Source organism: Triturus cristatus, chromosome 1_2, assembly GCF_964204655.1.
Source record: "Triturus cristatus chromosome 1_2, aTriCri1.1, whole genome shotgun sequence".
NCBI lineage: Eukaryota > Metazoa > Chordata > Amphibia > Caudata > Salamandridae > Triturus > Triturus cristatus.
The window spans coordinates 870,350,336-870,373,999 of NC_140580.1; the positions used below are offsets into that span (position 1 = coordinate 870,350,336).

Sequence of the window (23,664 nt, forward strand, 5' to 3'; positions counted from 1 at the left end):
AGTGGCCTATTAGTTTTGGCCTCCTGGGGTTATTTTATGATAAGCACTCACTTTTTCTGTTTGCACCATGGTGCATCTTCAAAAAGGTGCATAAACAGGGAAAGTGCACCCTATTATGTTGAATGTGCTTCCCTCATGTCAGCCACAAACTCATGCTGCCCTAGGGCCAGTGCATTCAAGTGAAATACGGAGTGGATGCTTCAAAGCCACTTGGTGTTTCCCACTGCAGGGCAGCCGCCTTCACATTCAATAGGGATTAGAGATCCCTTAGCAGGTGGGTGCATTGAGTGACTGAACCACCTGCAGCGGGATGTCTGGGGGATGCATGGGGACTCACTTTCATCTTTCGAGAGGGCTGCCCTAGGGGAGCGCACTGACAGTGTGCTACCTATTTGTGGTGCACTTTCAGTGCACCTCCTGACAGCTTCTTTGCCTTTCCACCCGTGTCTATAATATGGCATGTGCGCAGAGGCAAAGAGTTTCCTTTATTTTTATGGGGCCATGCCCCCATTCAAATGAGGGAAAATCTTCTTGCGATAGCGCTGGCATTACATGTGCGACAGCGCAATGAGTCTTAAAGAAGGAGCAGCACATCGTCTGTGGCCACTTATCTACTACCAAAGTGCCCCGGGGCGCAAAAAGTGGGCTCACATGTCCATTGCGCCCTTGGGGAACTTTCTGTAACACATCCCCTGGAGTTATCAATACCAGGGACAGTTGATTCCCCTGGGGGACTGAAGATATAGGGGATCACAAGTGAGTACATGAATGGCTATTACCAGCCCCATCGTGATTAGGACAATATGGGCTATGGTAGCTATGTTAGATGTATGTTAGGAGTTCTGTTCCATGTGTTCCGTTCAAGGGTTGAGTTAGTGACTTCTTTAGCCCAGGAAAGATCTCCAATCATCAACATATTTAAAGGACACACAGCAAGCGAGAAAGGTTCATGTGCTTAAAAAAGACTGAAAGGTAAATGGATACTCGATCGGCAACTGGGTGGCAGAAGGAAACTAATGTCTCTCCTAATTGGATGAAACCGTGTTGATTTGCTAAGGATTATGGATGGACGCATTCATAATAAAGTTACGTCTGTTTGGATTTTTATTTCCAGGATATTGATATTTTTGGTACATAATCACTCATGTCTCTTTGGCAGGCTATGTGTAGTACTGTGTGCTACTGTAACTGGTCCCACTGGGTTAAAAACAACTGTCTGCCAATATAGGCCTTTCGAACTTTCCTTGGAAAGATCTGAGCACAATCTTAAATCTTGCGGGGCCAAACCAGCCCTGCATCCTTACAATGTAGTAAAATGAGGTGGCCAGGTGAGATTTCTAGTGCCCTGGAGTTGAGAATGGGTGGAGAAGCAATTAAATAATTATTGCACCTAATAGAAGTAGAGTGGGTTCGATAATTATTCGTAATTATAAGGTTTGCCCTTCAAAATGGTGCATTACAGGAGGATGTTGGTGCTTTATGCACCAGTAAAGAGTTCCTTTGAAAAATTGATGGGAAACAGATTGTATCACAATCCTGTAATTGCTGAGTGCATTAACTTGGCTCCATTTAAAATTGCAGAACTATCTGGCCCATTTGAAATTCAGGGCTGATAGGACCATCTGTGGAACGCTGAGATTAGCAATGCAAATATAAACGCTTATATTGTAGGCAGGATCTTTATGCCCAGTGAGTAGGTCTAAGGGTTATGGTGGGGAGGGGGGTGGAGGGTGGTATTGGGGTGCTGAAAGTTAAACGTCCCACAGGCTGTCGAGCACTGACAGCTAGTATTATTGTGGTAGGATATGTTAATTTCATTTGTAAAGCCGCACCAAAGCAACGCTTCTAGGCATGAAAGAGAACACAAAATAAAGATAAGACCAGTCAAGAGACAGTAAACAAGATTATTTATTAAAAAACGCCTGAAGTCGGGACTATTAGCTCATCGTAGAGCTAAAGAGTTGTAGAGATTTCCAGCTTCAAAGTTACAAAAGCACAGTGGCGGCTGCCTCTGAACGGGGGTGATGGGGCAGGGGGTGGAGGAGGAATCAGGATGAAAAAAAATAATAATTAAACTTACATGCTTTGCTGCTGCATTTGCGTCTCCTCCGCCTTCTTGTCTTCTTCCTGGTTGTTGCCTGCAGCCTGCACCGGAAGCAACCAGGCTACCGACTCTGCCAGCCAATCACGACGATTGGTCTGAGTGGCCTGTTTGTCCGCTTAGGCAGTGGCTGGAGAGGCTTGGTATGTCCCCCACGGGCCTGTGCAACCCAGCACAATGGAGAACATGCCAACTACACATGACTGTTTGGCCGGCCCTAGAGGACCGGTCAAAGCGTCATGCACATGTAAGGAGGGAGTGCAAACAATTCTTGCTCCCTCTGCGGGGAGCCCTGCTCTGCCCCGCCCAGAGTCGCAAAGGAAAATAAAATGATAATAACTTCTTGGTATTTTCATTTTATTTTTATTTTCCACTGCTCAACGAGCAGTGGGACGTCGCTCCTCCTCCTTAGCGGAGGAGCCGCCAGTGCAAAAGCAGCCTCCAAAAGTGGCTGCTCTGGCTCTCCGAGCTGGAGGACAGACCTATAGGGGATACATTTGCTGGCCAGAAAAGTGGGATTTTCCTCCTGTCAGGCGTTTTGCATAATGGTCAATGCATTGAAATGGACTCTGGAATAAGTGAGCGGCTAGTGGAGAGATCTGAGTACTGGTGTAATATGTAGCCTTATTGCTATGCCCAAAGCAACTCGGCTTTGAACCCAATATGCTAGTAAGCCACAAGTGAATCATACATAAAGACATGTAAGATCAGAACATTTGCTACTCGGCTGACTTGCCCCCCGGTTCACAGCTGAACCTACTTATACAGGCCGTATTCTCCAAATTGGCAAAATGCTCAAAATGTGCCATTCTGAGCCGTCAATTTGTCACCAAAGGCGATCCCAGGTCATGTCGTATGGTTTCCACTTTCTCAGTAGGAACTGTACATTTGTTGGACAACGTAAACGTTGGAATGGTGTAAGACTGATTCCACGCATCCCCTCTTGTAACACAAGCTCCCATAGAGAACAATGGAAATCCGACCTAACAGTGTTCGGTTGCATCTCAATCAGGAGGTTTGACCTGCCGACCGGAGGTCGGTCAATCCCAAGTCTGAGACGATGTCGGTCAGAGGCAATTCCGATTGACATCATAATGAGCCCCTAAGAGTATAGTGTGTACATTATCATGATTAATATCAGGCGATGAGTGTAATTGTCAACATTTTGACACTACTAAAACTGTTTTAAACAGTGTCATAATCAGGACCAACGCCTGGTAGCAACCAGTATTGGAGGATAAATCATTGTAGAATATGATTGTTATACAGATCCCCCATTATGTCAGGATACTATAGAGTTGCATCTAGTAGGATGAATGTGGGATATCGCCAAATTGCTGATATCATGCTTCTTTTAAATATCCGTGTTAAACCGCCCAAATTAATTAAGGGCCAGACTGCAGATGCTAGTTGTGACGAAGCTGTCATTTACAAGTGGCCTATTAGTTTTGGCCTCCTGGGGTTATTTTATGATAAGCGCTCACTTTTTCTGTTTGCACCGTGGTGCACCTTCAAAAAGGTGCATAAACAGGGAAAGTGCACCCTATTATGTTGAATGTGCTTCCCTCATGTCAGCCACAAACTCATGCTGCCCTAGGGCCAGTGCATTCAAGTGAAATACGGAGTGGATGCTTCAAAGCCACTTGGTGTTTCCCACTGCAGGGCAGCCGCCTTCACATTCAATAGGGATTAGAGATCCCTTAGCAGGTGGGTGCATTGAGTGACTAAACCACCTGCAGCGGGATGTCTGGGGGATGCATGGGGACTCACTTTCATCTTTCGAGAGGGCTGCCCTAGGGGAGCGCACTGACAGTGTGCTACCTATTTGTGGTGCACTTTCAGTGCACCTCCTGACAGCTTCTTTGCCTTTCCACCCGTGTCTATAATATGGCATGTGCGCAGAGGCAAAGAGTTTCCTTTATTTTTATGAGGGAAAATCTTCTTGCGATAGCGCTGGCATTACATGTGCGACAGCGCAATGAGTCTTAAAGAAGGAGCAGCACATCGTCTGTGGCCACTTATCTACTACCAAAGTGCCCCGGGGCGCAAAAAGTGGGCTCACATGTCCATTGCGCCCTTGGGGAACTTTCTGTAACACATCCCCTGGAGTTATCAATACCAGGGACAGTTGATTCCCCTGGGGGACTGAAGATATAGGGGATCACAAGTGAGTACATGAATGGCTATTACCAGCCCCATCGTGATTAGGACAATATGGGCTATGGTAGCTATGTTAGATGTATGTTAGGAGTTCTGTTCCATGTGTTCCGTTCAAGGGTTGAGTTAGTGACTTCTTTAGCCCAGGAAAGATCTCCAATCATCAACATATTTAAAGGACACACAGCAAGCGAGAAAGGTTCATGTGCTTAAAAAAGACTGAAAGGTAAATGGATACTCGATCGGCAACTGGGTGGCAGAAGGAAACTAATATCTCTCCTAATTGGATGAAACCGTGTTGATTTGCTAAGGATTATGGATGGACGCATTCATAATAAAGTTACGTCTGTTTGGATTTTTATTTCCAGGATATTGATATTTTTGGTACAGAATCACTCATGTCTCTTTGGCAGGCTATGTGTAGTACTGTGTGCTACTGTAACTGGTCCCACTGGGTTAAAACAACTGTCTGCCAATATAGGCCTTTCGAACTCTCCTTGGAAAGATCTGAGCACAATCTTAAATCTTGCGGGGCCAAATCAGCCCTGCATCCTTCCAAGGTAGTAAAATGAGTTGGCCAGGTGAGATTTCGAGTGCCCTGGAGTTGAGAATGGGTGGTGAAGCAATGAAATAATTATTGCACCTAATAGAAGTAGAGTGGGTTCAATAATTATTCGTAATTATAAGTTTTGCCCTTCAAAATGGTGCATTACAGGAGGGATGGGAAACAGATTGTATCACAATCCTGTAATTGCTGAGTGCATTAACTTGGCTCCATTTAAAATTGCAGAACTATCTGGCCCATTTGAAATCAGGGCTGATAGGACCATCTGTGGAACGCTGAGAATAGCAATGCAAATGTAAACGCTTATATTGTAGGCAGGATCTTTATGCCCAGTGAGTAGGTCTAAGGGTTATGGTGGGGAGGGGGGTGGAGGGTGGTATTGGGGTGCTGAAAGTTAAACGTCCCACAGGCTGTCGAGCACTGACAGCTAGTATTATTGTGGTAGGATATGTTAATTTCATTTGTAGAGCCGGACCAAAGCAAAGCTTCTAGGCATGAAAGAGAACACAAAATAAAGATAAGACCAGTTAAGAGACAGTAAACAAGATTATTTATTAAAAAACACCTGAAGTCGGGACTATTAGCTCATCGTAGAGCTAAAGAGTTGTAGAGATTTCCAGCTTCAAAGTTACAAAAGCACAGTGGCGGCTGCCTCTGAACGGGGGTGATAGGGCAGGGGGTGGAGGAGGGATCAGGATGAAAAAAAATTATAATTAAACTTACCTGCTTTGCTGCTGCATTTGCGTCTCCTCCGCCTTCTTGTCTTCTTCCTGGCTGTTGCCTGCAGCCTGCACCGGAAGTAACCAGGCTACCGACTCTGCCAGCCAATCACGACGATTGGTCTGAGTGGCCTGTTTGCCCGCTTAGGCAGTGGCTGGTGTGGGTGGGCATGTCCCCCACGGGCCTGTGCAACACAGCCCAATGGTGAACATGCCAACTACACATGACTGTTTGGCCGGCCCTAGAGGACCGGTCAAAGCGTCATGCGCATGTAAGGAGGGAGTGCAAACATCTCTTGCTCCCTCTGCGGGGAGCCCTGCCCTGCCCCGCCCAGAGTCGCAAAGGAAAATAAAATGATAATAACTTCTTGGTATTATCATTTTATTTTTTTTTCCACTGCTCAACGAGCGGTGGGACGACGCTCCTCCTCCTTAGCGGAGGAGCCGCCAGTGCAAAAGCAGCCTCCAAAGGTGGCTGCTCTGGCTCTCCGAGCTGGGGGGCAGACCTGTAGGGAATACATTTGCTGGCCAGAAAAGTGGGATTTTTCTCGTGTCAGGCATTGTGCATAATAGTCAATGCATTGAAAAGGACTCTGGAATAGGTGAGCGGCTAGTGGAGAGATCTGAGTACTGGTGTAATATGTAGCCTTATTGCTATGCCCGAAGCAACTCGGCTTTGAAGCCAATATGCTAGTAAGCCACAAGTGAATCATACATAAAGACATGCGAGATCAGAACATGTGCTACTAGGCTGACTTGCGCCCCGGTTCACAGCTGAACCCACTTATACAGGCCGTATTCTCCAATGGACCATGAGTGCGGTGTCCACCATATGCAAATATCACATAGTGAGGCGGAGATCAGACTCAGCTGTGCAGCATCCCAACATTGATTCCTTGAAGGTGCACAGCACATTTGTCTAACCCATTTTCCTTGCCAATTGCCATGTCAGTGAAGAGGTAAATATTCATGATACCACTCACCGTGCTCTGCAATAGATAAATCATCATCCTAGAAGCCAATGTCCTGCCCATGCCAACTTTGCCTGCTGATAATCTTTGAATTCGGAGTTTTGGTTCCGAGCTGCAGTGATTCATTGCCCCAGGTTTGCTATTTTCCTCGTTTTAGAGCAGCAAGAGGCTTCTTCTTAAAGATTGGTCTAGGTTGAACTGCATGAAATAAGAGGATGAGTTTGGGGAGTTGTAAAAGCGTCAAGGGAGTAAAATACAGGTGTGTGGGGATTATTTGGACTCCTTGTACTTGGTTTCTTAAATGACTCTCCACAATCGTGAAAAGTTTCTTTATTAAATGTTTTTAATTTGAAATAGATGTTGATTGGACCAATCAAATTGTACATTAGATAATTATTTACTGGTACTGGGTGATCAGCAATCCATATCACATCCTTCAGTGTCAGTACTGTGCAATAATAAGCATCAGTGCTATATCTCCACCCAGCATGACTACTCTCTCACCGAAGAATTGATAGATGGAAATATCATGTGCTAGTTACCCCTACTGCGAAGATCTGTGCATGATGTTGAGTCATGTCAGGCAGTGCTTAATTTGTAAACAAACACGTGCCAGGGCCGTCGTCAAGAGGCCACTGCATCTTGCACCACCCATTGCCCCTGCCAACGCTGCCAATTACAGTACCAACACAACTACTAACCGTCACACTCCAACAAGTGTTAAATTGCTGACAACGCCAGGCCCCCAAAGCTATAAGAATTGCTTGGGTGGCAGGCATTAGTCATGTTTAAGATATATATTGAATTAATGAACAACTGTTGTTATGCTCATCTATAAATTAGACAAACTGCGCCACCATATGGCAGATTCTCAGATGTGCCGGTGTTGACAATTAAGTGCCGTGCCAAGCACCGGAAACCAGCGGCTCAAATTAAGCACTGATGTCAGGGCCACTTAAGTCTTGCGCCCTTCCAAGGTAGATAAACTGAGCTAGCGAAATTATACTGTCTAGGAGCAAATTACATGTGAACTGGGTGTTGGTGGGGGTGACGGACTGAGAAAATTACTGCACCCAGAAAAATCAGAAACACGAGTGAGATAATTACCTAAATTTACTAGTTTTGCCCTTCAAAATGGTGCACAATATATGGATTTTGTTGCTTACTGCACCAATGAAAACTGCTGGGTGCAGATCGTAGGGGTTCAGAGCCGTCCGGCATCACACAGTGAAGGATATGCTCTAACAGATGGACTTGCCCATTCCTACTGCAAAACTCAGGCACACACAGTCACTTACTAATGAAAGAGGCAACTCATGCTTCCTTAGGAATGTTGATGCTCCGGGCTTCTCCCAGCCATTAGAAACCCAGAGCACTCCATTGTTTTCAATAGAGCGCTCAACATTCCAATGTTCTACTATTGTTTCCTTAAAGACATATGTGGCATTAGACCAGTTGCCCTGCAAGTCAAAAACAGGATCCACTTTGAGTCCCTGGAACAAAACAAGAGTGTTTATCTGTTCATCAACTGTACCGCGTTGTTAATTCTAAACTCTCTGCACTGTGTGTTTTATGTCTTTAGTAGCCCACAGTAATGCATATGCACAACCGCTGACAATCTTGCCATGCATCCATCTCTCACAGGCAGTGGCAATCAAGGAGCAGATAGGCTACCCTGATTACATCTTGGAAGACCAGAACGAAAAACTGGACCAGGAATCGACAAACGTGAGTAACCCTTGGGTTCCAGAGTCAAGCGGCATCTGCTTGCAATTTCCTCTCCTTCTAATCACTTGAAGCAATGTTTTAGAGTATTTTCCCAGACATTTAGTTTCTATTCAGGGGTGGTTTGATAGACAGCCATGGGCTTGGGATGGAAGTAAGTGTTAAAATGTTGTTACTTTTTAGTTCACTGTGTGCTCCTATTTTATCAACTTGGCAATTTCAACTATGACTGCTTTGTGTTATAGATCTTTGAAAAAAGGGATTTTTCCTAAAACTTAACCTTTGATCACAGTTGCTCAGATTTTTGTTATTAGAAATAAAATTGAAGTTGCTTAATTTTCCACCAGAAACACTAACTGAGTAACTTTTACTGAACCCTCGCAGTGCCAATGTTTGTTCGATTGTTCACAGATGTGTTTAATCAGGACAATTAAATGTAATTTTCGATGTTGTGTATTGAGAATTATGCTGTAGCTGCCATGCGAAACACACGCTCCTCAAGATTGATTTCTTTGTTTAAGTGGTAGAGGTACACTTTACACAGGACAACAACATGAGTACAAACAGTAAGGAAAGTACTTGGAGAAAGACACTAACCAAACAAGAATACGGTGTGATGTGATGGGATACGTCAATAGAACACAGTTAGTTGGAGGTGAAGAATGTTTTGAACAAGGACTCTTTCAGTGCCCCTAGACCAAGAGCAGGGCGATGGGTGTCCACCCAAAATGTAGAATGTCCCTGTGATGTGACCCCCTAGAGTCACAGTCAACGGTATTTCTGCAATTCAGAAAGGAGCAGAAGACCCACCTCTTCAGATTACACTACAGCTTGGCTAGATGAGACGCACCACTGACAAATATCCTGCTTTGACGCTCTCTAGCTAGGTTTGTGATATATTAATGCCTGTACATACATATATACCCATACACATACATACATACATATGTTACTGAAGTTTAAGATATATTTATCACAAAATGGACCATCTTTTCTAATGGAAAGTTATCTTGACTCTTATGTTTGGCTTTCAAGGCTCTAAGGAGGCAGGGGGATTGGGGCTATTACTCCCCAGTCTCAGTTCTTCTTCAGGGCCGCACACCATGCAGCAACATTTAGTTATAGATTTTAGCACACACCTGCTCTGTATATTAATGATGAGTCAGCTCACACCGCTAATACCAATATATGGTACCAGATGTTGAATCTGCATTGTTTTCTTTTAACATCCAGATATATATTTCGGAGGTTAGAAAAAGATCCTCACGCTATGGAATGCCCCATAAGGTTGTTGCCCTGGGGTGCTGCAAAATCTTCTCCCATTCCTAGAGGAAGGAGTTATCCTTTGTTTCCACATCTTGCTCCTCGTTTGCCTCTGCACACAGCCTAGATACGATACCAAAGGGGGATGATGGACGGAGCGCTTGAGCAAATCAAACACTCACCCCCAGTCAACTGATCTGGGTTTAATCCATAATCATTCTTTAGCTCACTCCACCACCCCAGTTCAGACATGGCCATATGCAAATCAGTCCGACCCTGTGCCTCATGGGAACAGTCCAGCCCGAACTGCCAAGCCATGTCTTCACTGGACCGGAAACAAGCATCCTGGGACCGGTTTCGGGTTCATAACCCTCATCAGCCAGGCTATCTTGAATCCAGTGGCAAAGTGAGCAAGGGACCCATGTCTGGGCATACCCTGCCAACTTAGGGCGAACAAAGCAATACCAAAGGGGGATGATGGACGGAGCGCTTGAGCAAATCAAACACTCACCCACAGTCAACTGATCTGGGTTTAATCCATGATCATTCTTTAGGTCACTCCGCCACCCCAGTTCAGACATGGCCATATGCAAATCAGTCTGACCCTGTCGGACCTGGCTTATGAACCCGAAACCGGTCCCAGGATGCTAGTTTCCGGTCCAGCGAAGACATGGCTTGGCAGTTCGGGCTGGACTGTTACCATGAGGCACGGGGTCAAGACTGATTTACATATGACCGGGTTCAAACTGGAACGGCATGGTGAGCAAAAAAACGATGGATTTAGGCCCAGATCTCTGTACTGGGGTGAATGTATGACATTGTTCTACATTCTGTCCATCAACTGTTGTTTTTGCATTTGTCACCCCGAGTGGGAAGGGTATGCCCAGACATGGGTCCCGTGCTCTCCATGCCACTGGAATCAAGCTATCCTGGCTGAAGAGGGGTGAAACCCCGAAACCGGTCCTAGGATGCTTGTTTCCAGTCCAGGGAGGACCTGGCTTGGCAGTTCGGGCTGGACTGTTCCCATGAGGCACAGGCTCAAGACTGATTTGCATATGGCTGGGTTCAAACTGGAACGGCAAGGTGAGCAAAAAAACGCTGGATTTAGGCCTAGATCTCTGTACTGGGGTGAATGTATGACATTGTTCTACATTCTGTCCATCAACTGTGGTTTTTGCACAGCCTAGATACAGCAGGCAGGAAAAGGGATAGGTAATTTGTGGACCCAAGCAAAATATAAAATATGCTGCCTCTCCTCTGCTTTTTGTAGTATCTACTCATCCACAGAAACACCGCCTCCCTTCCTGGCAGGCAGCTGTCACTCTTCATAGCATCAGAACCCAGAATAAGGAGAGGGCATGGTTTCTGGGAGAAGTGGCTTGCACCCTGAGGTGTCTCATTCCCCTTCCATAACTAACAGAGTGAGACACCCTATCCACAGAGCCCGACGTGGGGAATGTGGAGACAAAACTGAAAATTGAGAGATCGTTAGAAAGCAAAGTTGTGGAGAACCACTATTATGACACAGACATGTAGAGACGGCAGGCACTAGGGCAAGACAAGAGTAAGCAACACAGATCCTTCCAATAACCTAGAGTACAGAATAATTTCAGAGGCCACTTTATGTCTATGAACAATGAATCCATTACTGCTAGACCTACACTACACTGGGATATCTGATTATAAAATTAGGTGAGTGTTTCCATCATCTTTATCCTACTTCACCCCAGAGCCTATAGAGAATGTCAGGTTGCTCTGGCTCTGCGCTGCTGTCTCTCCTTCTGCAATTCAGCACAGCATCTTTGGCTGCTGCAATGTGATACCCTAAAAATAATAGGTCTTCCTTGTAGTCCCTTACATGTGATAAGGCCTTAACAAGCTTTTTTTATAGTGTAATTGTGAGCAGCGGTTCATTTGTGTAAAAAAAAACATATATATGCGCCGGGGCTCTCGTCAGGAGGCAGCTTGCACCACCCCATTTTTCCTGTTTGCGCTGCCTAAAACAGAAGCAACTGCCAACAAAGAAAATGGGGGAGAGGAAGTGGCGTAATGACCAGAGCTGCCAACTTTGGAGCTGGGGAACCAGGTTTAAGTCTCTGCGTCGTTCAACATCCTGTGATTCTGGGCAAATCACTTAATCTCGCCATAGTTGAATGTGTCTTCAACTGTTGCTCATGAAAAACACCAGTGTTGATGATTAAGTGCCAGTGCTGAGCACCAGAAACCACCAGCTTAAATTAAGCACTGGTGGTGAGCAATTCATTGGCATCTTAAACAGTTGCAAAACTTCGTGTACATCTAGATTGTCATTTATTGATTGTGGATTTCTGCATGATAAAAGCCTCAGTGTTGTATCATTGTGCTATCCTGCTCTTGATTTTACCATACCCGACATTCCGCGTAAGGGAAACGTCCTTCATACCGAAGCCGGAATCTCACTGTGCCTTTACAGCAAAATAACTAACGCGTCGTTAGTACGCATTCGTTCAGTACGCAAGTCGTTATAACGACTTGCCTTAGGGGGGCACATTGGTGAAATGCTGTTGGATTTAAAGTCCAAAACCTACTGGAGTTCGAATAGTGCTGAAAGAATGCGTATTAAAGACACATTCGTTCTAATGGCGGCGCTGTGAAGGCACAGCATGATCCCGGGTTGCAGAATACCATCACACATTTGTCGGGTAAGTCTCCTCATGAAATGAGTCAACTGACCGATGCTTTCCTTTATTTTTAAGTGAGTTGCTCTGGAGCAGAGTACTTGACTCTGATGGAGATAGTAATTAACACGCAAACAAAATATATTTTTCATATGGGTGACTACCATCATCATGTTCAGGCGTCAACATGGCTAACTATTGGTGGAAGCTGATTAATATTCATAGAGTAAAGGCCATTATGCCTGTATATCACTTGAAGGGCTGGACCTCCCTTGGAAATATATGTGGTCTCTCTTAAATGGAAACCCTCACTTGCTTCACTTGAAGTGGTGGGCTCCTGCAATGAAGGTGCAGCCCCAAGAAGGTGGGTTATGTTATTCGCATCCACTGAGCTTTCTTGGCACTGTTTGTGAACATAAAAGATAAAGAACTAAATAAGATCGAAAATGCAAACAAAGCAAACCCTAAGAAATATATATAAAAAATAAACTAGGATAGATATGCACCAGTTAAGAAAGGCAGGCTTTGAGTTTCTTATGGAATGCGGACTTAGTGGAAATGGATCATAGATTTAAAAAGGGAGATATTTCTATTCCAGTGCTGCAGCAACAGAAAAGGCTCTATCCCCAAAGGTCCCAGTAGCATCACTGGTAGCTGATGCTCACCAATCTACAGAGAGGTAGACTCTGTAAAAACATGGCACAGAACGTTTGCACATTTCGCTGAAATCTCAACAGTAGATATCTGGGAAAAACAGATTGTCCAAATTATTTTTGCTGAGCAAACCTTACTGTTACAAAAGGCATTTTACTACTCTAATTAAACTTCAATGTTTACTAAAGTATTATACTTTATTTTCCAAAGCTAAAATATTGCCCAGACATTGCATTTTTTGAATCACATTCTGGTGGTATCTGTAGCTGAGCGTTGGACCCCACACTGGTTATCAAGAGTAAGCACTCCCAGGGGCAGATCTACAAGGAAGTGCCGCAGCGTGGCACCGCAAGCCCTTTGGCTGCGCCATGCTGCGGCACTTCCGAAGCACAGGGATGCAACATATTTACAAGAATATGTCGCATCTCTGTGCTTCCCCCTGCGCTGGCGCACAAACTGCAGCCATGCACTGGCGCAGGCACCCTCGCACCATGGTGCAAGGATGCCTGCGTCGTGGGGAGATTGTTTTTGTTCAGGAAGGGGCACCTTCCTGCACAAAAACAACCCCACAGGCATATTCCTCTTTCAATGCACGCTTTAAAATGCAGCACGCATTGAAAGAGGATAAAACGAGGAGAAATGAAAACATTTCTCTTCGTCGCGGCTCGCTACGCCACCTCTAAGGTGGTGTAGCATTCAGACACATCTCCAGATTTACGATTTCTCGTAAATCTGGAGATGTGTCTTGTTCCATGAGTGTTGCGTGTGAACATCCACAGCAACAACCATGGACCGCCCCTTCCACGCAAAGTACTGCATGTGAAGGGGCTGTATTTACAAGGGAAGGAAAGGTCACGCAGGGTGGCTTTTCCTGTCCTTGTAAATATGGAGGAGCCCCCTGCGCCACCAGTACGTCACGAAAAGTGTTGTACTGGTGGCGCAGGGGGCTTGTAAATCTGCCCCCCAATTCGCTAACACTATCCTCTGAGAGCCTGAAAGGAGATTCTTATCATTCAGTTAGTTCACCATTCTTGAGGTTTCCAGAACAAACATTACTTGTTACAGTGGTTTTCTAGTTGCCCCAGAGAACTAGCTTGACAACAGGGTTGTGATTTAGGCTGAGTAATTATTTAGGCTGTGCTTGTATAGGGCTTAATTTACTGTTAGCAGAGGTAAAGAAGGGTCCTCAGGAGCAGAGAATACTGAAAAGACTTAGGTACATGCCATCTCCCACAATTAAGTTTTAGAAAGAAACTGGCCACTTATGGGCATTTTTATCAAACTTTCACACACCGCAGCACAGAGAGCCACCTTCCTGCTCTGAGCTAAGGGAAAGGGCAGGAATGTGCTGAATTTAACATTATACAACACTTTCCTGTCCTTTCCTTTCACTGGTTCACAATGCAGCACTAATGCAGGCACCATTGCACCGTGGTGCGAGGGTGTCTGCGTTGCAGACAGGATTGTTTTAGTGCAAGAAGGGACACCTTCCTGCATAAAAACAATCATCTGAGACAATTACCTCTTTATATGTGTGCTGCTAAATGCAAGAAAGGGGAAAAACTGGGAGAAATAAAGATATTTCTCCTCGTTAGGCTTCAAATGTGGAGGAGGCATAGCATTCCCACACATTCCCAGGTCTACCAGTAATGATAAATCTGGGAATGCACCAAAATCTATGGGTGAATGCTTGGGAACACCCAGGCTCCACCCATGGAACACCTCCGTGGGGCAAAGAAACCCAACAAAGGGATTTGCGCTGCGTTACTCTAGATTTATCAAGCCATTCAGGACCATACAAGGTGGCGTTGCCTGGCTTGATAAATCTAACTTCAGTGTTGCGTTGCCCTTGCGCCCCATTGCTTGGTGCAAGGGTGGCACAACACTACGATAAATTTGGTCCTAAATTACTATCCAAAGCTAAAGGTAAGCAGTATAAGAACTCTTTGATCCTAGTCATGCCCTGTTAATCTTCTATAAGTGTCAGAACCGACTTCTGTTTTTGGTTCTTGCCAAAAGAGGGCAGCAAGTTAAACATAAATCACGAGTGATGTGAATCTATGGACAGAATAGGTCATTCCTATTGCTAAATCCTTGTCCCCAGTACGGGACAGTACGTGATTTATGATGTGTCTCACGAGGTGGTGCGACAACAAAATCCTCAATTTTTCTCAATGTGATATGATGACAGCAAGTTAAACACCCAGAGCACAGAAGGGCATTATAATGGCTCACTGACAAGCCATCTTTGAATATAGGTCAGATTTCGACCCAAGGGTTCTAGTGAGTGACCCATGTGTGCCCTATGGGTGCAAAAACAGAGGAGTTAATGTAATTGCTGAACTGCTTCTGGTGAGTCAAGGGAATCCAAGGTTTCAACACATAGTCAGTTGTAGATTGGGAGTGAGCAGGACATAACTGCGTGGGCAAAATGGGCCATGGGAGGGGGCTGTAAGAAGAGTGGCATGAAAGGAATATCTAAAAGTAGAATGTATGTACATCAAACCATCTTTCTTCTAACTGCAAAGTTGTAATGACCCACCAATACTAAAGAACATTGATTGCATTGCTATGTGATTGACTTGGTGCTGTGTTATTAATCTTTTGAAAGTTCAAAGTAGGCATGATTAGTGTTGGACTTGGCTCTTTTTTCAGGGTCATCCCTAACTCTTTTTCCAGGGTCATCCCTAAACTTTTTGCCTTTCTCCTAGCCTTTTTTCTGACATGGTGTTGGTGGTTTTAGGCCTCTGGGCACTTTAGCATTGCTGTCCAGTGTAAAGTGTGTGCGCTCTCTGTGTTAAATATGGTAAGATTGGTCTACACCTGTTTGGCCTATTTAATTAACCTGTCTGTCCCTTGTAAAGTGGTATCTCATATACCATGGGCTGGTAAATTAAATGCTACTGGTGGGCTTGCATCGCTGATTGCGCCACCCACCAAAGTAGCCTTGCAAACCTATCTCAGGCCTCTGCCATTGCAGTGTTCCTGCCGCTGTGACGTGGCACCTAAAGTGTGTGCAATGTCCGTGACCCCCCGTTTACTACATGTCAGTCACCCCTAAGGTGGGCCCTAGCTAGCCCTATGAGCAGGGTGCATTGTAGGTAAAAGATAGGACATGTACCTTAAATGTGTGACATGTCCTGGTAGTGACAAACAGCCATTTTTGTTTCTCACTACTGTGGGGCTGCCCTCCCATAGGAATGCATTGGGGATTCCCTGATAAGTGTATCAGTGGTAATTCCTGATATGAGAGGAGCAATGTGGTCAAGCTTGGTATGTTTGAAATAGTAATAATAAATGCAACACAATGGTGTAATGGTGTGCGCAGATTTATTATAAATATTTTAGAAATGCCACTTTTAGAAGTTGGCATTTCTGTGTGCTATGTGTCTGCCTGCCTGATGTGAATTGCATGTCTGGCTTTTGAGTGACAGGGGCTGGTGAGGTGTGTGTGGCTCCAGGAGGGGCAGGGTGAGTCAGCACTAGGCTAAATGGGACATCTGCATTTGGAGTAGTGGGAGGAGTAGTCCCTGGTCCCTGAATAGGCCTGTGTCTAGCCTGTACAATGCTGGCTCCGCCTCCCGAGGTGTGTCTGATGACGAGCCCCCACCTGACAAAGGGGAAGAGGAGCCTTGTAAACAAAGTGCTCCAATTCCCCCCTGAACCAGTTGCGTCTGGTTCCCCCAAAGCCCTTTACTGCAGACAAAGGAAATGTTATTATAAATGTAGGGGCTGTGACCCAATGTAGGTGTGCTTCTTCCGACGCTGGGGGCTGCTGCTGCTGGGCTCCAGGAGGAACCGCCACGAGGGACTACCTCTCTGCTGGAGGACCCTGTGTGCTGGCCTTCCTGAGCCCAGCCTTGTGCCCCCTTACCTTTACCCAGGACCTAGCGCCTCGTGTAGCGCTTCTATTGTGGATTTGCAGCACTGGGCTGCGACCTGGAGCTTCACCTGCACAGCATGGGGAGCGGATGCCCACCCCGCATTTATGCCAGGTTTCAGTGAGTGCCCACCCCGCTGTTTTGTGCCTTCGTGAGCGGGTGCCCACGCCCCGTTTATTGCCAGGTCCCAGCGGGAGCCTACCCCGCTGTTTGGTGCCTCCGTGAAGCGGGTGCCTACCCCGCTTTATACCTATCTAAGTAGCAGGTGCCCACCCTGCATGCGGCGCTAGTTGGCGGGTGCCCACCCCGCTTATAGGAATATTGCTAAGGCGGGTGCCCACCCTGCACTTTGTCGCTGCCAGAGAAGTCACCACTGCGGCCTCGGAAGTCAGGCAACTCGCCTAGTTGGGGGCGGAGCCTCCAGCAGCCGAGACACAGGAGCAGGAAGGAAGAAGTCCCGCTGCCGCCGAGGGCCGTCCAGAGCCTCGCGAGCTCCACCCTGAAGACCTGTGTCCCAGGAGGGGACCGGGTGAAGAGCCGAGTCTCCCCCTGCCATGGAGGAGACCAGCAGAGCCTGCAGAGCCGGTGAGGAAGGCCGAGTTGGGAGTACGGTGGAGGGGGGGTGTCAAGGCACCTTGCTGGTGCCTTTCCCCCTGCAGTAGAGAGGAATCCGTCCGGAGCCTCGAGAGCTCCACGTGCAGGTCGTCAACGTCCTCCCCAGCCTGAGAAGACAACAGGAGGATCCCTTGGATGCCCCGGTGAGTGGGGGCTTATCTCTTGCGGGAGGCTGCATTTGTTTTACAAAGTCCCCATGGGGCTTAGGGGCATTTCTCGGCGCACTCAGTTTTTTAGTGTCAGTCAAGGCACAGTGCCTAGTGCCTAATTGGTCCCGCAAGGGAGTGGGCCGCTGCAACTTTGGAGGCACTTTTATCTTTAACTAGGAGTAAGTGGGTGTGTCGGGGCACATTGTCTGTGCCCTCCCCCTTGGGTCTTCCCTAAGGCACAGAGGTGCCTGTGTCGCTGTTTTCTGCCACAGTTGCCCTGCCTGCCAGCGGGCAGCTGCATCGTTGGGGTACATTGGTTTCAGGGCCCCAGTGGGGGCTCTGTAGGCCCTGGGGTGCCCGCACCATTTTTCCTTTGGCCACATTTGTCTGGTAGGGCCCAGCGGGCGCAGAAGTGCCAGTGCCACCCTTTGTTCCCTCAGTTGCGCCGCCGCAGCGAACAACTGCAACGTTGGCCACATTTGTTTTAAAGAGTCCCAGTGGGGGCTCCAGAGGGCACAGTGAGTGCCAGTGCCTACAGCTTTCTGCACAGCTGCACCGCAATTAGCGGCAGCTGCAACGTTTAGGGCAGCGCAATTGTGCACTCTTGATGTTGCTGCATTGGCAGCCCAAGCCCTGACATTTTGGACAGAGGGCATTTGAGCCGCAGCGAAAGGCCAGTTGGCCTGGGGTCAGTTCTAGGTTGGTAGGGCGCAAGGCCCTAATGTGATTGCGTAATGTGATTTATGCCTGTGATGCCTATAACATAATGTGTTTCTGTTTAGGATGTTTATGCTTAATGTGTTTATGCTGGTGGGGCCTAGTGCGTAATGTGTTTATGCTAATGAGGTTTGGGCCTAATGTGACTTATTGCCTAATGTCATGCTATGATATTTTAGGATGGTGTCTAAAGCTAATGTGATAGTGCTTAGGTCATTATTGTACCAGTAGTTACTGGTTGTGGTTTATATATACTTACCTGTTCTGATGTTTCTGACCATGGCCCAATTCGCCTGGTCCTGTATATAGTCCCCTGTGAATATTGCCTAGTGCCAGTTGGCACAGTGTAAATGTGTGGTTATGTTTCTAATGTGTTTATGATAATACAAAGGCTATTTTTGCTATAACCTTGTGTGGTGTGCCTAGTGTGTTGCTGCTGTATGTGTGTGTTGCGCAAACACTTTACACATTGCCTCTGGGAGAAGCCTGACTGCTTGTGCCAAGCTACCAAGGGGTGAGCAGGGGTTATCATCAGTGTGTAACTCCCTTGCCCTGACTAGAGTGGTGGTTTCGGCCTGGCTTTGGCACAAGCCCTAGCCAACCAGAAATCCCATTTCTAACAATTAGAAATCAAGATCTATGGATTATCTGAGCTGTAACCAGGCATGTAAGCTCATAGAATAATACAACCCCTGCCTCAGAATTTGCTGTTCTTTCTCCAGGGCCTGAATCCTAACGCAGGGCTTTAGGATTCAGAGATTTGCTCCCAGAAAACCATTAATCTTCGGCATCATTGATTTTCTTTAAGTACTCCGATTCGCAAAGATTATACTAGTAGATTACCAACCTGGGGAAAAATCTAGATGTGTACATCTGATGCAAATGTGTATCGGCACAATAAACTTTTTTATTTTGTTTCTCCAAAAGCAATGCATTTTTCCCCATCGAGAAACCCCTCCACTATGCTGTATCCGCATCTTGGAAATAGGTTTACTTTGGCCCTGACAGGCATAGATTTGTGTGTGTTTTCAGACTGGGAAACCATTTTGAAGAGCTACTTCAGTATGTCTATTCATTTGCTTTTGCATGTGGGCCTGCACACAAAACTGCCCTTATCTTAATTTAAAAGTGCATCATTCTACCCTACTGGTAGGATTTGTCAATTTATAAATGCACTTATATGGCATAAGAGTTTGTAGGAAGCTGAAGGTTGTTATAGCTGCATGCTATTGTAGTAGGACTGTAGTGGGAGACTGTAGGAAGCATAAGAGATTCATGTGAGTGTAAGAAACTGAAGTGGGTGTAGGAGTTTAGTATATGCCGTGGGTCTAGTAGAATGAAGTATAAGTAGACGAATATAGTAGATGTCGAGTAAATGTGAAGATCAGACGAGGTGTAAGGGACTGTAGTAAACATAGCTGTTTGAAGGTATGGTTAAGAGTCTTATGAAGGTGCATTAATGCGTGAAGTAGAGTCTTTTAGGTGGAAAAGGCTGCAGTAGGTGTAGAAGACTTTAATAAGTATAGGTGAATGAGAAAGGTGTTTGAAACGCTTCTTGATATAGGTGTCTAAAGAAGTCAAAGGAAATCTAGTAGGTGCAGTAGACCTAGCTCAGAGCAGATGATACTTGTAGATGCAGGAGAATATAGTGACTGTAGGAGACTGCTATAAATGTAGAAAATTTAGGAATTTGTGTGAGAGTCAATAGGTCTAATAAAATGCTGCAACTGATAAAAGTATAAGAGACGTAAGCGGTAATAAAAGACTCTAGTAGCTATAGAGAATGTCTAATGTATAGAAACAGCTAACACTGGAGGAGTTTGCAATCAGTGTTAGAAAGTGTAGTATGCATAGTTGGTATAAGACTCTGTATCAGGGGCAATGGTGTAGGAGACTGTAGTAAGTGAAAGAGACTGTTGGAAGTTGCAATGAATAAGGAAACTGTAGCAGTGCTAAAGACCGGTTGTTGTGGAAGACTTTGAGCTAGACCGTATCAATTTATCCACTACTTTCAGGAAAATGAAGGAAGCTTAATAGACAAGCTTTAGATTGCAGAGTGAGTTGCAAGGTTCCATGTCACAATATATATTCATAGATCCACAACTGAACCCGTACTCCTACATATGGGTGCAGATATACGAGTCTTGAGAATTCACAAACGTTCCCACAAGTATGCCCAGAAAGTTGCCTCAATTGTAGTTTTCCAACCCTGATACTATTATTATTATGTGACATTGGTTATTTTCTCACTATGGAGTTGTTCACAGAGTGCAACTGTGTGACAGAGAAAGACAACCCGCTGTGCAAAAGCACTTTTTTTGTCCTCTGTGGAGAAATCCTTTTACCCGAAACCCCCACACTTCCACAAACTTTGGGACTGTTACTTTTTCCTTGCCTTCTTGAAAGCAGTGTTTCTCAAGCCCTATACTGGAGTAAACCCTCAAGCGATTGCAGGGTGAGAAAGAATCAAAAAGGAATTTGTGAATGCCAAGAAACTCGCACTTAAGAGGAACCTGCACTCTCACAGTTGACATTGCTCAGACCCCCATTTAAATAAAGCGATTAGGGAAAGCTTGACAGTGTGTGAGATTGAAGGAGCTGTAGGAGACTACAGGGAATAGAGTGGGCATAGGTGTAAGAGTCTGCTTTGAATGTAGTAGAGTACAAGACATAGCACTAAGAACAGAAGACAGTTTAGTGTAGGAAACTGCAGTAAATGTGGAAGAGGGGAGACGGTAGTGGCTATGGTTGGTAAGTCTTGGAGACTGCAGTAGCTTTTGAAAACATTGCAGGTCCCTCAAGGTTTTATAGGTCTCTGCTTCTTGTTGAACAACTGCAATACTTTACATATTTGAAACAGTTCTGTTCTTTACAGTTTGCCCACACGTTTTGAGCGAATTTTGATGCAAGTGTTAATTTCTTATTGTCATTTGAAAAATATGAATATAAAATTAAGGTGATTTTTTTTTTAAAGACATTTGTTTTATTTTTCAGTTAAACTTCAGCGAACACAAGTACTTTGAAAACATTCTAGAAAACCTGCAGGCCGGAGCTCAGAAAAGCTTGAAGAAGCTCAGAGAGAAAGTTGACCAAGATGCGTATGTATTCTAAATACATATTGTTGCAAACTGTACTAGTAGAGGAGATATGGAACTGTAGCAACCAGGCTGAGGAGAAGCCAAAAGGAATGCACAATATTTAGGCAGTGTTTAACCCCATGTTCAAATCTGGGGCGAAGTCAACACTATTCCACCAAATATTCCCCTTCATCGTACTGTACCTGTCCACACTGTTCTTGGTATTCCCAAATGGTTTGCTTTGACAGACCACCAAGTTAGGAGGAAGACTTGTAAGAAGTGGGGAGCAGATGTCATTATTCCCCATGCCCTATTCCTTTTAAGGGTTCCGGGCTTGGGCTGTCGCATTTGTTTATAGAGTTTAAAGCAAGCTGCTATATTTATTAATGATGAGAAAGGTCATATGGCTAATACCATCTTGGATCTGCCATTTTCTTGTTTCATTTGCAGGTCCCTTTTAGAAAATCCTCTCAAACAGGTCCTCCTCCTGTGTGGTTTGAGTTTGTTGCCCAGGAATGGGCATCGCAAATACTTCTCACGTGCCTGTTGAGAGGCATGGGTCAATACACACTATTGCTTTCCAAACTATGTAAAGTTATGTCAGGTAAACTTCTACAAATAAGTAAAAGCTCAGAACACATTATATCAATCCAGGGAATATTTATGCTATAAATTCAGAGTTTCCTTCACCACTTTTCATTGTATATTCTTTAACTGAGACAATCAGATGTATAGGTATGCTCATGGACCATCTGCTGTGACCTCTAGAGCGGGTTGTGGGTTTGAAAGCTGATGGGGCTCAATCAGTCTATAAGCTTTCCCTTGGTGGATTAAATGAGCATTCACTTTGATGACTACAACACCTATAACTTCCTGACACATATGCCTCCAAAGTTGTGGTCTATGTAAACTGGTTAATTATTTTTATCTTAATGACACCCCTTAGGTTCTCTCTGGGACATCTTGCTTAACATCATATCTTCCCTGATGCGGGTCTTCTTCGACCTATTTGAGAGGAGACTTCCTACTTCAATGTTTGTTGTATGTCCTCCCTTCCCTAAGTATGCTGAAGTGTAAACTGCAATATTTATTTTGAAAAGGTACTCCAGTCTCATCACACATGAGCCTCCAACGCATTGGATATAATGCAAGTTGATCTGCGCATGCTCTGCAGTTGTCCGGGCAGAAGCCAATTGGTGGCCGCAATGCACTCAGGCAGATAGAGGCCAGCCTCGGAGCCAATAGATTGCCGCCCATAAGCATCAGAGCGAAATCTACTCTAACCAATTACAATACAGTTGGAAGTGGGATCGACAAATATTTGGGTCAGCGTTAACATGGTTGATCAGGTATGATCAGCTTTGTTTCAAATGTCCTATTCTTGAAAAATCTGGAAGCATTAAGATCAAAATTCATAGCATAGCAGAGATGGATGCTGAGTTAAGTTTTCCATTGACAGAGTGTACCGCGTTCAATGCTTGTGAAGCAAGACCGGAGTTACACATATTTGGAGTTGACCTCAAAGCCCAATGTACTGCCTGCCTGGTTTGGGCACCACCTTATCCCTTTCTGACACCTGTGCCTGACTGCTAGAAATGCACTAATAAGTGTTCGATTGGCACTGATGACATCAGGTCTCCGTAGACTTTAAGGATATATATTTCTTTCAATTAACTGTCCTGGAAATCAGGGCATCAGGAGAGTGGTGTGGCGCCTCGCAATTGGTTTTTGATGTAGCAATTCAGCTTTTTTTTACTCATGATTACAATAAGCTTTGCCACCCATCAAATCATTCACTCTGAAAGGAACTTCAACTCCTTGTTCCTGCAACCATTATTGACTCAAGTTTTGTTTAGGACATCAGCAGCAGAGGCCACATTTGGAGACTGTAGACAACAGGATCACAGCTCCTTTGGGTTTCATGAAAGTGGTAGCAAGCGCAAGCGAAAACAAGCAGTGGCAAGGCCAGTCAGTCTCGCTCACCTTTACATACAAGTAAGACTGATTAGCATAGCCAATGCTTATTTAAAGTAGCCTTCTCGGTCTTACAAGATCAATGTTGGATCTTCCACGTTTCTGCTGCAGTTTTTTATGTGAGTACTAGGTAACATTGAAAAGCAGTAAACTCATGTTGCTTAAAAGTTGTTCTCTTTCCAATGCTGCGTTCAGATCAATCTAAATGGAGAATCTACTAAAGCGAAAACCATAAAACTTCTGTGAATGGGTAAGACGCAGAAAAACAGGACAGCAAAAAATGGCAACAAAGCAACCAAGACTGATCAGAAAGTCATCCAATCTTGAGAAAGGATTGACTCTGTGAAGTACTGTATACAGGGCTGTCTCATACAGAAAGCCGGAGCTGTCTATAGCCAGACAGCAAACATGTTATTTTGAAGCAAATATGGTCAGCTGC

The 23,664-nt window shown here is 45.2% G+C and overlaps 1 protein-coding gene across 2 annotated transcripts in view; it reads left to right on the forward strand.

Moving 5' to 3' along the window:
* MMEL1 (membrane metalloendopeptidase like 1) overlaps window positions 1–23,664 on the forward strand; it is an 827,783-nt gene that overhangs the window by 737,462 nt on the left and 66,657 nt on the right. For both annotated transcript variants that reach the window (XM_085609192.1, XM_085609188.1), the window contains exons 15-16: window positions 8,158–8,241; window positions 21,169–21,272. In XM_085609192.1, coding sequence (XP_085465318.1) covers window positions 8,158–8,241; window positions 21,169–21,272 — 188 coding nt within the window. The remainder of the gene's footprint in view (window positions 1–8,157; window positions 8,242–21,168; window positions 21,273–23,664) is intronic.